General features: G+C 37.2%; 1 protein-coding gene across 1 annotated transcript; it reads right to left on the bottom strand.

Moving 5' to 3' along the window:
• Positions 1 to 11,023: 11,023 nt before the first annotated feature.
• On the bottom strand, positions 11,024 to 12,837 carry LOC120534922 (E3 SUMO-protein ligase ZBED1-like). Its single transcript, XM_039762426.1, has 2 exons — positions 12,303 to 12,837; positions 11,024 to 11,997 (listed from the first exon to the last, which is right to left on the bottom strand). The coding sequence occupies exons 1-2, from the start codon at positions 12,835 to 12,837 to the stop codon at positions 11,024 to 11,026; spliced, it is 1,509 nt and encodes a 502-aa protein (XP_039618360.1).
• Between the last annotated feature and the right edge of the window lie 306 nt (positions 12,838 to 13,143).

Genomic DNA, 13,143 nt, shown 5'->3' with positions numbered 1-13,143 from the left:
AAAAAGATTGACTCGTTGAATTGGATTTGTAACCCATTTCAAGACTGCCTACCAAGTAGTATGTCAACAAATGCAAGTGAAGAACTCATTGATTTATCAGAAGATACGTCACTGAAAAATAGTTTCAATCGCAAGCAGTTAACGAAATTCTGGCTCTCAGTTGCTGGGAACTATCCTTGCCTGTTTAATGAAGCTATAAAAGTCCTCCTACCCTTCAGTACCTCATATCTATGTGAGGCCGGATTTTCGGCTATGATCAGCATTACAACGAAACGGCGAAATAAATTGGACGTATCAAACTCACTGCGATTAAAAGTAACTAAAATTGAAGTTGATGGTAAAGCTGTAATGACAAAAAATAGGAAACAAATACACCCTTCTCATTGAAATAACAGTCCTTGTAGGTATTTAAGTAATAAAAAATTGTAACTTAAAGTTGTATTTTTTTCTTATTTGAAAAAATCCTTCATTCATATTGGTGACGCTTAAACTTCCATAGTGACTGTTTGTGAGCTAAAGTACAATATATGTTGTCTGTGATGATAACAAATTAATGTCAAATGAAAAAAATACTTTAAACAAAATAAACAGCCCGAACAAATAAGACACCATTAAGTAGTTCCGCGACTCGCTACTAGGGAATCTGAGCGTTACCAATATTTTATGCCCCCTTTTTAAGACGGCTAAGAGGTGGGTCCTGAATTTGGCAGTTTTTGTTAGGTGGGTCGGAGCCCACTCAACTTTGGGAACCACTGCTCTAAACATTTCTTGTTCTTTTGGGACAGGGGGGAACTTTAGATTGAAAATGTCTGCTAATTGGCCTATATGGATTTTACCCATTCTCAGGTCTCTGATTTTCAAAAATATGGGTTTCATTAATTGGTGATTCTAAACTGGCCCTGTGTGAGTGAGTGAGCCATACGATTGACTGGTACAACATTCCATAATGACTTCTACCTTGCAGCCGATGCTGTAGGGGGTAGCCTCTCACCCACTGCAATCCTAAATTTGGTAAAGCAGCTATAAGAACATCAGTTTATGTCAAAACCAAATACTGAACAAAAAATATTAAATACCATGCAGTAACATGAACTGTTTCTTGCTGTAAAAAATTTTATTTTTTACAAACGTGGTATTTTATGTGCCTGTGATATGGAATGTACTATGTGTCACAGCTATTTAAATTATTAATAGTATAATATTCATTTTTCAAAGCAGAATTGTTCACATCATTATTAAATTCAAATTTAACAAGAACACTTCACATTTTTACATCTCTTCTACATTCAGCTTACTTAGTAAATGTCAGGGGTAACCAAACAAATATTACTAGGTTATTACTAAGTAAATTAATACAGCCATTGAGCACTTTTCCAGCTAAAATATTTTGGTTGTGACTTTCTTTTGTTAGTGACAAGGAATTTAGTAAACTCTCTTTAAGTTTGATGAATGATATACTGGCCTATAGTGTTTCAGCTTTTTCTTTCTCTGACTTTCATTCTGCAATGTCCCTAAGAATTAGTCAGTCAGTCATTATCCAACCCGCTATATCCTAACATAGGGTCAGGGGTGTCTGCTGGAGCCAATCCCAGCCAATACATGGTGCAAGGCAGGAGATAAAAACTAACAGCGTCAGATCCCTGGGGTGGGGGAGTGAGGGGGCGTTAGTATGTATCGTGATTTAGAGAAAATAAAAGTGAAAAAAAAAAAAACTTTTACAAGTCCTATAAATGTACACCGTGTGTTACAGACGCAAACCAAGTGTATGTGTGTACTGTATAATATTAACAATAACAGCAGCTCACTACTGAAAACACCAAACATAGGAGACAGTGGCAATCAAACCGGTGGTCCCTTGATCACAAGTCAGCAAATCTTACTGCTATGCCACAGAAGCTGTTGTCTTTTCCTTGAACCTTTTGTGAAAGTGTTTATTTGATCTTTGGACTTCAGGCTTCATACATTATACAGTTTATGCCTACATTTTGTCATTTACTACTAAAATATGAAAAACGTTTCTGTTTTAAAAATGTGTTTACGCAGATTATTGTAGAAACGGAACACACATGAAATGTGTGTGTTCCAAACAGCGATCTATTACTTTTATTCTAAAACTCCACTTCACTCCCAGATAATCAATCAAGGCATGAGCTGGGAGAAGTTTGTGCACGTTCTAAGTCGGTGGGGGGATGGAATAGCTGGCTGCTTGCTGCTTGTCTTTATCGGCACATTTACAGGACAAAGGATGCTGGCGGAGAGGTGCGAACGGATTTAAGGTGGGCCAGGGCTACGGGTTTTTAAGCAGGGTCTGGTAATTCTAGGGTTAAATGTTTGTTTTCCTTATGTACAGTAACTTCTTATTAGCTTAAATAACAAAAAACTTCCTTATATGCAATATTTTGAGTAGACATTAACAAATGGTGTTTTTCCGTACCAAGAAAACTTACTTTAACTTTTGCTCTTGATGTGTAAAATCTGACGATGATAAATAAATGCCAAAAATATGTAAAGTTTGCCAAGTAATGGAGGTAGAGGAAATGACACATTTATTTGCACAGGCCAAAATGTAGTATAGAAATGAAAGCAGTATTATGGATATAAACACACACATCTGCATTCGCCTTAAAATCTATTTTGTACAGGGATTGTACAAATTGGATTGTCCAAATTGGAGTTTCTTCTGTGTGTTTATTATTCAATGCATAAGCACTGCATTCATTTCTACATGTTTTACATTGCATTTACTTCCAATGTATTGTACATTTATGTTAAATAGTGCTTGGAAATATACACACAAGATTCAAAGTAAGGAAATATAAAGTGTCATCTGTGAGTTGTGCATAGATATAAAGATGAATATGTGTGTAGAATACCACTTTTAAAAGAAAGGACGCCTTGAATATTACCAGTTTTTCCAATGAAAGCTGGCAGCCTAAGTGTGATATGGCAGCTCAACAAGCTGTGTTCAAAAAATAATCTAATCTTGCCTAGTTTGTTTTCTAAATCAAACTCATAAATAAAAGAAACAATAATGACTCTGGTAACTTCGGAATTCGATCAGAAATGATGTATGAGACTGATAAATTCACTGAAATGTTTGATGTGATATAAATGCTAAGATATTTATATATCATCCATCCATTAGCCAACCCACTATAACCTAACTACAGGGTCACGGGGGTCTGCTGGACCAATCCCAGCCAACACAGGGCGCAAGGCAGGAAACAAACCCTGGGCAGGGTCGCCAGCCTACCGCAGTATACATATCGATTACTATTATTTTTTTTTCCAATTTATTAATTGATTTATACTGTTTAGAAGTGGTATTATTATGCGGGGACTTTGGGGGCTTTAGCAACTGATCTCAGATATCCAGTCCCTGATCTTGAAGAGCCCAGCCCTTCTCCCTCCATTTCTGTGTTCAAACATGCATGGATTACTCACTCAAAAATCCACAGAGGACCCTGTTCCCCCTAGGGTCCAATCTACAACTGTGTGAAAAAACAAGACATCAGCCCCCCCCTTATGGACTACACAACAGAAATAGTGACATTTTAAAAGGAGTGTAAGCCTCTAATAAGTGCTAAAGCTAGCAACATGTCTGCTGTTTAGTGATCAGACTCGTGAAGGCATTATCTTTTTGTGTTAATACTTAATTTGGTAAATTTGATTTAAATGTTTTTTGTATCCCTCCTGTTACAATATGAAGTGTAATATATGTTTTGTAAAATTTTGTAGTAATTTATATAAAATTTGAGGGCTAGAATTTTTATATACACATACCGTCTAAAGCCCATATCGCACTCAAATTTGAATTATCCTTAACTGGACTGACAGAGAGAGAGTATTTTCTTGTTATTTTGTCCATTTTTTTTTCTGACAATGCCTGTTTGTGTATTGAGATCCATGCCACATATATGCCTGGTATGCATGCAAATACACTGGCATGTTACACACAATGGACATCTTTCCTTCAAAATGAAACTCGTGCACATTGATGATCATAAATTTGATATTTCATATTTGTTTCTATTTATTATTATTCTTATCCCTCAAACTTGCACTGAATAAGCAAGTTCAGAAAATGGATGGATGTAAATGTCATACTGTAGCATTTTTCTGAAAGTAAAATAACAACAAAAAGGCAAACTTAATAAACAATTACTACATTGAAGGGGAAAACTTGTTACAGTTATTGGGATAAAAACCTGCAGTCACAGTGGTACCCCAGAACTGAACTTCAGGGCTGCTGGTTTAGACAGGAAAAAAATTAAAAAGTGTTTATATGTATAAAGTTCTCGGTACTGTGAATTGTGCATTATATTTATATCTCACTTGGGAGATATGTTTTTCTGGCATTAATTTGCTGCACACATTCCATATTAAATGGATTTTTAGTGCTGATTACTTTAAAAATCATTACATGTACCTTTGAAATATTCCAATATTATACTGTACTTTACCAAGGTTTAATAATGACTCATTTTATGACCTCTGGGACAATGAACGTCTAATGTTTCAGGCTGCAATAATTTCAAAAATAGAATTTTATACCTATGTCATATATGAGTTGACTTACTCATGAAGAGACCATGAAGAATTCCAGAATATGTTATCTTTTATTCTACAATGTACAGTATAGCAGTGATGGTGAACCTTTTAGAGACCGAGTGCCCAAACTGCAACCCAAAACCCACTTATTTATCGCAACGTGCCAACATGGCAATTTCGCCTTAATACTGAGGATTTAGTTTAGAAAAAAAACAACTCATACATTAACATCTTTTGTTTTAAAAGAAAAAACACAATAACAGAGCTTTCAATGACACAAACAACTTTTAATTGAAAGGTAAAAGTTTGCATTCGGTATGCTTTTGAACAATTAATGTGATTTTTGCTGTTGTATGCATGCTGATAATTTGTCTGACCTTGGCTTACACTTTGTAAGTTTGAAAGCAACACATGCAGCACTCAGGTCATCTGTTAGTCTGTTTCTGGGGTTAGATTTGATATAATTCAAAGCTGAAAACAGCTGATCACAAGCATAAGATGATCCAAACAAAATAAGGAAAGAAATCCCAAGTACTTTCATTGACTTAAAATTATTTGGCAGAGAATTTCACACTTAAAGAATTTCATTTTCAGATCTAATTGTGCTGTCCTTTGTCTTCCCTCCTATCTTCTCAAGTGTTTCACACTTGTCTTCCCCATTAACCTTCGTTCCCGTTCTCTCTCACTTCTATTATATATTACCGGGACGTGGATCAGGTGTGGTGATTAGCAGTTCCCGGCAACAATTACAGATGCGGATGACTCCTCACCTGTGTACTTAAGCGAGGACCAACCGTATCACAAAGCTCCTGGGAACTGCTCCAGCCACACTACCACGCCCCCCTCTAAGCCGCGAGTGTGGCGATTATCCATTAAAAGTGTCCTTTTCAATTTTGAGCTGTGAACCCGCTATACCACATCCCCTCCAACCTAGATCCTCTCCAACCATACTACGTGAATCACCTTCGCCACAGACTCAACAGGCTGCCATCCACACTGCACCCTCACGCTGCATGTCAGCAGCCTGCCTTACCCCAGACAGGGGAGGGAGGAAGCGCTCCCATTGGGCTGCTGGGCAGAGGGGTAGGTGATGTGAGAAATGTACTCAGGCGCGCGTGGAGAGAGGGAGGGGAGTTGCCCAGCCACACATCCCTTTGGCTTTATAGTAACAAACTCTATGCTGGTGCGACGGCAGGCGTGCCCACAAAGAGGGCTGTGAGTGCCCCTTCTTGCACGGGTGCCATAGGTTCACCACCATTGATATATAGGGTCAACTGTGTTAGCCGCATATAGTGAACCAAAACAATGACTAACACTTCATAGAAAGGGGCCTTTTTGACTTTTTGCAGCTCAGTACATAGATATAGTAAATATATTTAAAAATTCAGGATAGTTTGACCTTTGTGTGCTCAATTCAGAATGACATTGAGTCAAAGCATAATGTATTGGTGCGTCTGTTTTATTTCTGTGAGACTCCACAATGCTATTTGAGTAACCAATTGAAAAGGATACGGTTTTGATGAGTTAGATATACAGAGGTACACTTAAAAATGTTGCTTTTTAAGGAAATATCTCTTGTCTTAACATAAGATGTTATTCACCAAATTTGCTTAAGATTAACAAGACATGATATAATATTATATACTAGTAAATAGTAATAAATAATTCAATCTCCTTTTATGTCAGTAGAGGTAGCAAAATTAAATTGTTCTTTTTAATTTTAATAGCTTTTTAAGTAGGCAGATGGCTCATTTAGGAAGCTGATTACCCCAAACATATTTCCCTGGCATTTCTGCATTTGCTCGGGGCTATCTTTGACCTCACTGACAGTAAGCCTCCTTTCCAGTGCTGTCTGGTTTCTATGAACTCAGCTCCAAATTACACTCCAGTTTATAACTGACGATTACTTTTGCAGCTTAGTGGTTTGGCATTCTGTCCATTGACCATTTACCATCAAAATAACCTACAAAACATCCTTGAGTGCTCTCTCTAAGCTTTTTATACAAACCTTATTTATTTTTTGATATGCAATAATCTGTCACCGTAAAATACTTAAAAAGAAAAAAGTAATTTTTGTCAAAATAGAAGGGCCCAATTTGGGTAGTATATTATTCTATTTAAGTTTTTGTTTTCTTGTCTTTTGCTAGGTGTTTATTACAGTATCACCCCTCCTGCAATGACAAATGTCCTGAGCGAAAGTCAAAGAGAAAGAATAAAGTGACCAGAAGATGAAGGATGCCAAAAAAAAAAATCAGAAATATATTAAGTCAATGAGGAGACTTGGCGTTTTGTCATGTAATTTGTGTGTGTGTATGTATGTATGTGTATATATGATGTACATAGGTATGTGTATATATATGTATATATATATATATATATGTATGTATGTATGTATGTATGTATGTATGTATGTATATATATATATATATATATATATACATATACTCAAACCGATTATGACAGCAGCAATCCAAGCTGTGAGAAAACAGTAAAAAGGAGGCGTGTCAGACATCGTGGTACATTTTCTGATGCAGCTAGACGAAAACAACTTTGTGACGCTGCCGCCAAACACACAAAACAATTACTTTGACAATCATGTTACATTAATTTTTAGTTTCGTTTTCTTTTTCATAACCTCTTTAACACACGACTTTGCTGCGAAGCGCGGGTATTTTGATATATATGAATAACCTCCAAACAGCGCGGAGACTTTTGATCACGTGAACGTGTCTGCAAAAAGTGGTGTCTCCTGCCCTGGAAAAATACTATTAAAGTCAAGCACGTATACTATGAACACTGCAGAGGACACAAAACAAATTTTCTTTAATCGTTGGTGATGCCGGTAAGGCACATTACCAGAGGAAGAAATTTGGACGTTCACATAGAAAATGTGATTTCTATACCAGAGCTGTCGTGTTGCACCTTTCAAAAGGGAAGCGTGGGTATTTTGATATATATATATATATATATATATATATATATATATATATATACTAGCAGAATACCAGCTTGGCGAGAAGTAGTGTGTTAAAGAAGTTATGAAAAGAAAAGCAAACATTTTAAAAATAACGTAAGATGATTGTTAATGTAATTGTTTTGTCATTGATATGAGTGTTGCTGGCATATATATATATATATATATATATATATATATATATATATACACACACACACAGACACATATATAAACATATATATACATATAAACATATATATAAATATATATATATATATACACATCTATACACATATATATACAGTTATATATATATATATACACACATATACACACATACATATATATATATACACATATATATACAAATCTACATATATATATCTACATATATATATATTAGGTGGGACTCGATTAAAAAATTAATCCAATTAATTAGAGGCTGTGTAAGAATTAATCTTGATTAATCGTATGTAATCACACACGTAAATTTGCCCCAAATCGCAAATGTTTTTTTTTTTTATTTAAAACGGTTTTAGTGGGCGACAGAATCAAATAATAGACATGGACATGAATATTGTAAACTGAAGCTGTTTTAATTTCTGAAAAAAAGCCTTTAAACTGCATTTGAATTCAAAACAGAAACAAAAATATCATCCCTGGTTAAAATTGGGCAGACTTAAAAATAAAGTGGTAGTTTAAGTAGTTTAAGTACATTTTCAGAATAGTATTGTCTTTAAATAATAATAACCAAAATTTCACCATAAAGTGCAGTTTTTCTTCTTAAAAAATAAGTCAGAAACATAAAAGGTAATTTGACCAGCTTACTCTTTAAACTCTGAGTAACATTAGCCAAAATTATTTTGTACATTAGGCTAAAACAGTGTGATCATTGAACATTTTGTAATTAGATGTATTTAGAATTACTAACGGTCACGGAAGTCCAATGATCCCCAGTAAGAGCCACAAAGTCCGCTTTCTGTAATGCATCTAATTTTGCTTGCTTTTCAGTGTGCACAAAACCATGCTTTTATCAAGGCTTCGCTGGTAGTCGAAATGATCAGTCGTAGGAATGCGCTTTATTCCGACTCTAACATTTTTGTAGCTGTGATGTGTGCATCAGTGTAATGGATGTACCAGGAAATCATGCATTGACAAAAGTTCCCGCTTGCTTGGAATTGAAAGTGTGATTAAATGCGTTATTTTTTAACGCGTTATGGAGTACATGCATCGAAGCTTCTCAGCTGTGCTTGTGCTAAGAAAGGGAACATTTTAAAAATAACGTAACATGATTCTGCGTTAACCTAATATTTTTTCATACGTCCCAAACCAAGGAGATGCGAAGGTAAAATGAATCGGGTAGCACGCGTACATACTCAGTACATCCCTCTCGGGAATCGAACCTCGAATGTCGGCGTTAGAGGCGAAGACTCTACAATTAGCCACAGCGTGTGGCGTGTCTATGCTAAAGTATATATTGTAGATCGGGTATATATATACATTTATATATATACCCGTATCGCAGTGGAGAAGTAGAAGTTATGAAAAGAAAAGGGAACATTTTAAAAATAACGTAACATGATTGTCAATATACAGTAATTGTTTTGTGAGTGTTATTGAATGTTGCTGTCATCAAGGATTTGATTATCATTATTTCTTTCAATCAGGCTCGTATTTGTAGGATGTGTTCAAGTTACATTCCGTGTTTGTCAATCGTTGTAAAGATAAGAGGTTTCATTCATCGATTAGCTCCTTACTGCATCAATAAACAGCTCGTCTTCCTTTTTATCTGTGATGTGACAAACTGCATGCACGGGTTTTTTTTTTTACACTGTCTTCCTTTAGCAGGACATTCACTTTTTCCACCGTGTGCTTTGTTTCCGCAGTAGCTGCACTTATGAATATGATTCTATGTATAAGACGCTTCATATTTTTTTGCTGCCTTCTCAATTGTGTAATTCGGTTTTTGTTCAGCACTCTTTGGAACTGTTGCTTTTGTCTGTGCACTGCGTCAGTTCACATGAGCCGCTTGGTGTTCTTGCATCGAAGGTTCCCAGCTGTACTGGTGCCATCTCGTGTAATGTCAGCTAAGACCCGGCACTTAAAACTTTCTCTCGCAGTTTCAATGAGTTTGTGCCAAACACCACCCTGACCATCTCATCTTCCTCTGCATAAGCACAGTCCTTCACACGTGAATATTTACCGGCAGTGTTTGTATTGGATTGCCGCTGATGGACGGCCTTATATGGGCAGGCACTAAATTACAAACGCTAGTGGTAGCCTATGAACTTAATTTAATATAAACTTACGGTTCACGCCGTGCTTTGTTTCCGCAGTAACTGTACTTATGAATATGCTTGTATGCATCATTTGCTTCATAATGTTTTTCTGCCTTCTCAATTGTGAAATGGCGTTTTGTGCTGATCGCTGTTTGGAGTTCTTCCTTGTGCTCTACGTACTTACGTAGGAGGCGTGATGATGTCACACGAAACTCCCCCCGCGGCCATCTCCAACTCAAGACTCCATTACATTATATGGGGAAAAATAGCTTCCAGTTATGACCCTTATGCGTAGAATTTCGAAATGAAACCTGCCCAACTTTTGTAAGTAAGCTGTAAGGAATAAGCCTGCCAAATTTCAGCCTTCTACCTACACGGGAAGTTGGAGAATTAGTGATGAGTCAGTGAGTGAGGGCTTTGCCTTTTATTAGTATAGATATATGCCAGCAACACTCATATCAATGACAAAACAATTACATTGTCAATCATGTTACATTATTAAAATGTTTTCTTTTCTTTCTCATTACTTCTTTAACACACTACTTCTCCGCTGCGAAGCGCGGGTATTTTGCTACTATAGATGTATATAGATAACAGTGACAAAACAATTACATTCATTACATTGACAATCATATTACGTTATTTTGAAAATGTTTCCTTTTCTTTTTCATTACTTCTTTAACACACTACTTCTCCGCTGCAAAGCGCGGGTATTTTGCTATATATATATATATATATATATTAATAGGGCTGGGCGATTTTGCCTAAAAAAAAAATCTTCGATTTTTAAAGAAAAATTCGAGTTTCGATTCGATTTTCGATTTTTTTTTTTCCAATGCCCTTAAGAAATGGCTGCAGACATCAGATATAGTGTCAAAAGTGCAACTTTATTGCTATGATTGTCCTCAAGAGTTAAAATGCGTAGAATCCCAAAACAAAAAGTAAATGAGGCTCTGTCATTCAACAATTTCAAGCTTTAACCCAGGTTTATGCAAATGTACAACAGCTTCACAGTAGCTTAAATTTTCTGTTCAAGAAATGAGATAATTACAAATGTTGTAACATATAACATTACAATTAAAAAAAATAAACTCTTCTCAGTATAGTGTGAATATAAAAAATGAAACATGCCTGTGGCAGACATATAGCCTGCTCAAAGAATGAACAAATGTAAACTTTTATATATAACAACAAAACACGTGCTTGTTAGATCTCTGAAACATTGTGCATGCTCATTCTAAACATTTTTTGCAAGAAAGATGAGCCTGTCCACAACCTCTTGCTTAAGGCAGGCCCGGTTGCAGGTAACTATTCCCCCACCCACACTAAATACCCTCTCTGAGGGGGCTGGAATAGAAAGATATTTTTTAGCCAGTAAGCTTAGCCTTGGAAAGTTGGGCTGATGCAGCTTCCACCATTCAAGAGGATCTGTGTCTGGCTCTATGTCTGGAATAAGGAAATACGTTGCAAGCTCAGTCTCTTGTGGGTGTGGCGTGGTGGATGGTGCACTGTTTTTAAAGAAGGCACCCAGAGTCATTTTCTTTTTTGGTGGGGTTTTCTCTTGAACAGCTGAGGGACCAGCTTCCTCTGTGGTAGAGTTGCAGAGAGCAGAGATCTCAGACACTGCTCTTTTTTTGACAACTTCCAGTTTGCTTGCATCAATGTAGGTTGTACGAAACCTCGGGTCTAAAAGTGTGGCCATGTCCAAAAATTCCTTTTTCTCCAAATCACAGTATTTACTTTCGAGGTAACGCATGATGTTAGCTTTGATTGTTTTTGTTAGCTCCAAATCTTCCTCCTCTGGCAGGAGGAGACTTGTTTTAAACAAATGCAGCACTGGTTTGATGCATGACACACTGACATATGATTCCCCTGACAGTGCATCAGTGAAGTCCTGGAGAGGTTTTACTGCTTTGTTGGTGGCTTCTAATACTTCCAAATCTTGCCACGTGGGAACAAGATGACGCGTTTTCTTGTCCGCACCCAGGACACGAGTTATTGCCTTCTCTTGCTCAAGAAAGCGCTCAATCATCTTTTGACGAGACCCCCAACGGGTTGGGGATTCTGAGATCAAAAGATGCTGGGGAAGTCCAAGCTCAGCCTGCACCTCTGTCATGTCTCGCCTTTTTTTCCAGCTGTAGGAGAAGGCTGATACAGCTTTTTTGCAGACCCCTATGGCCCGATCGATCCTTGGATCCTTCACACCATTCTCTGTAATAAATGTGAAAAGATATTTAGTATATTTTTTGTCACTCCAAGCTTAAACTATATATTTGATTATGTGAGTTTTCAAAATTGTTTTGTACTTTTATCACAATTTTAATAGCTGTAACACAGTTTAATACATAATGTATAATGAATGCAGATTAAGGAAAAGTCAGGTTTATTTATGTAACCCAGTCTATGTGTGTAAACCAGTTGAAATATATACCATGTTCTGGTTATTAAATTATAAGCAAACAGTACTTTACAATGTGCAAGTATGTGCACCTATTTATTCTTACACCAACTCTTACCAATAGCGTTGTGGAGTCTGTGGCCAAAACACTGCAAGCTGGGCCAGTTGTTGTCCTTAAGGGCTTTTATGATGTTGGTGCCACTATCAGTTGTCATGCAGACGAGTCGTTCCTCCGAAAGTCCCCAGGAGCTGAGAGCGTCTTTTAAGCCATGGGCAATTATGTCACCAGTGTGGTTGTCGGGGAAATACGCTGTCTGAAGGCAGATGCTGCGCAGAGTCCAACTAGTGTTGATGTAGTGAACCGTCAGACTCAGATATGGCTGCATCGTCCGGCTGGACCACAGGTCCGTTGTGGCGGAGTAAAACTGCATCTCCTCCAGCGCACTGCGGATCTTTTCCTGAGTTTTATTGTACAGGTGAGGTAGCGCTACATCGGCGAAATACTTGCAACTGGGGACAACGTACCTCGCATCTAATACTTTCAGCATGTGATTAAAGCCTCGCTTTTCGACAGAATAACTTGGCAGCATGTCTGTGGCAATATAAAACGTGATCGCCTCTGTAATCGCTTTCCATCGCTCCGTTCTTATCATAAGGTACACAGTTTGTAAAGCTCTCTGGAAGTGTAGTTTGCTTTTTAGCAGGTGTGCTAGAGGAGCCGTTTTCGCTACGGAGTCGGCTGCACTTCTCCCATTCTTCGGGATGTTTATTCCTCAGGTGCTGGAAAAGATTTGTTGTACTGCTGCTTCCAGTAGCAACAGCCTTGAAACATATTTTGCAGCAAGGCTTCTTCTGTGTTTTGTCTGCTGCATCAAAACCAAACCAGTTCCAAATTACGGAATTACCTGTGCCTTTCTTTGGAAGTAGTTCTCTGCTACGCTGCCATGTTGTTTTGACTG

Source organism: Polypterus senegalus, chromosome 9 (assembly GCF_016835505.1).
Source record: "Polypterus senegalus isolate Bchr_013 chromosome 9, ASM1683550v1, whole genome shotgun sequence".
Classification (NCBI taxonomy): Eukaryota; Metazoa; Chordata; class Cladistia; order Polypteriformes; family Polypteridae; genus Polypterus; species Polypterus senegalus.
Note: the sequence above shows the minus strand (reverse complement) of the source record. Positions and strands in the feature narration are given on the sequence as shown.

What these genes read in the sequence shown, in the direction of transcription:
- LOC120534922 (XM_039762426.1), bottom strand. Translation starts at nt 12,837, where the DNA reads ATGATAAGAACGGAGCGATGGAAAGCGATTACAGAGGCGATCACGTTT. An exon ending in CAGACTCCACAACGCTATTG is followed by an intron (nt 11,998 to 12,302) that starts GTAAGAGTTGGT and finishes CATTTATTACAG; the next exon opens with AGAATGGTGTGAAGGATCCA.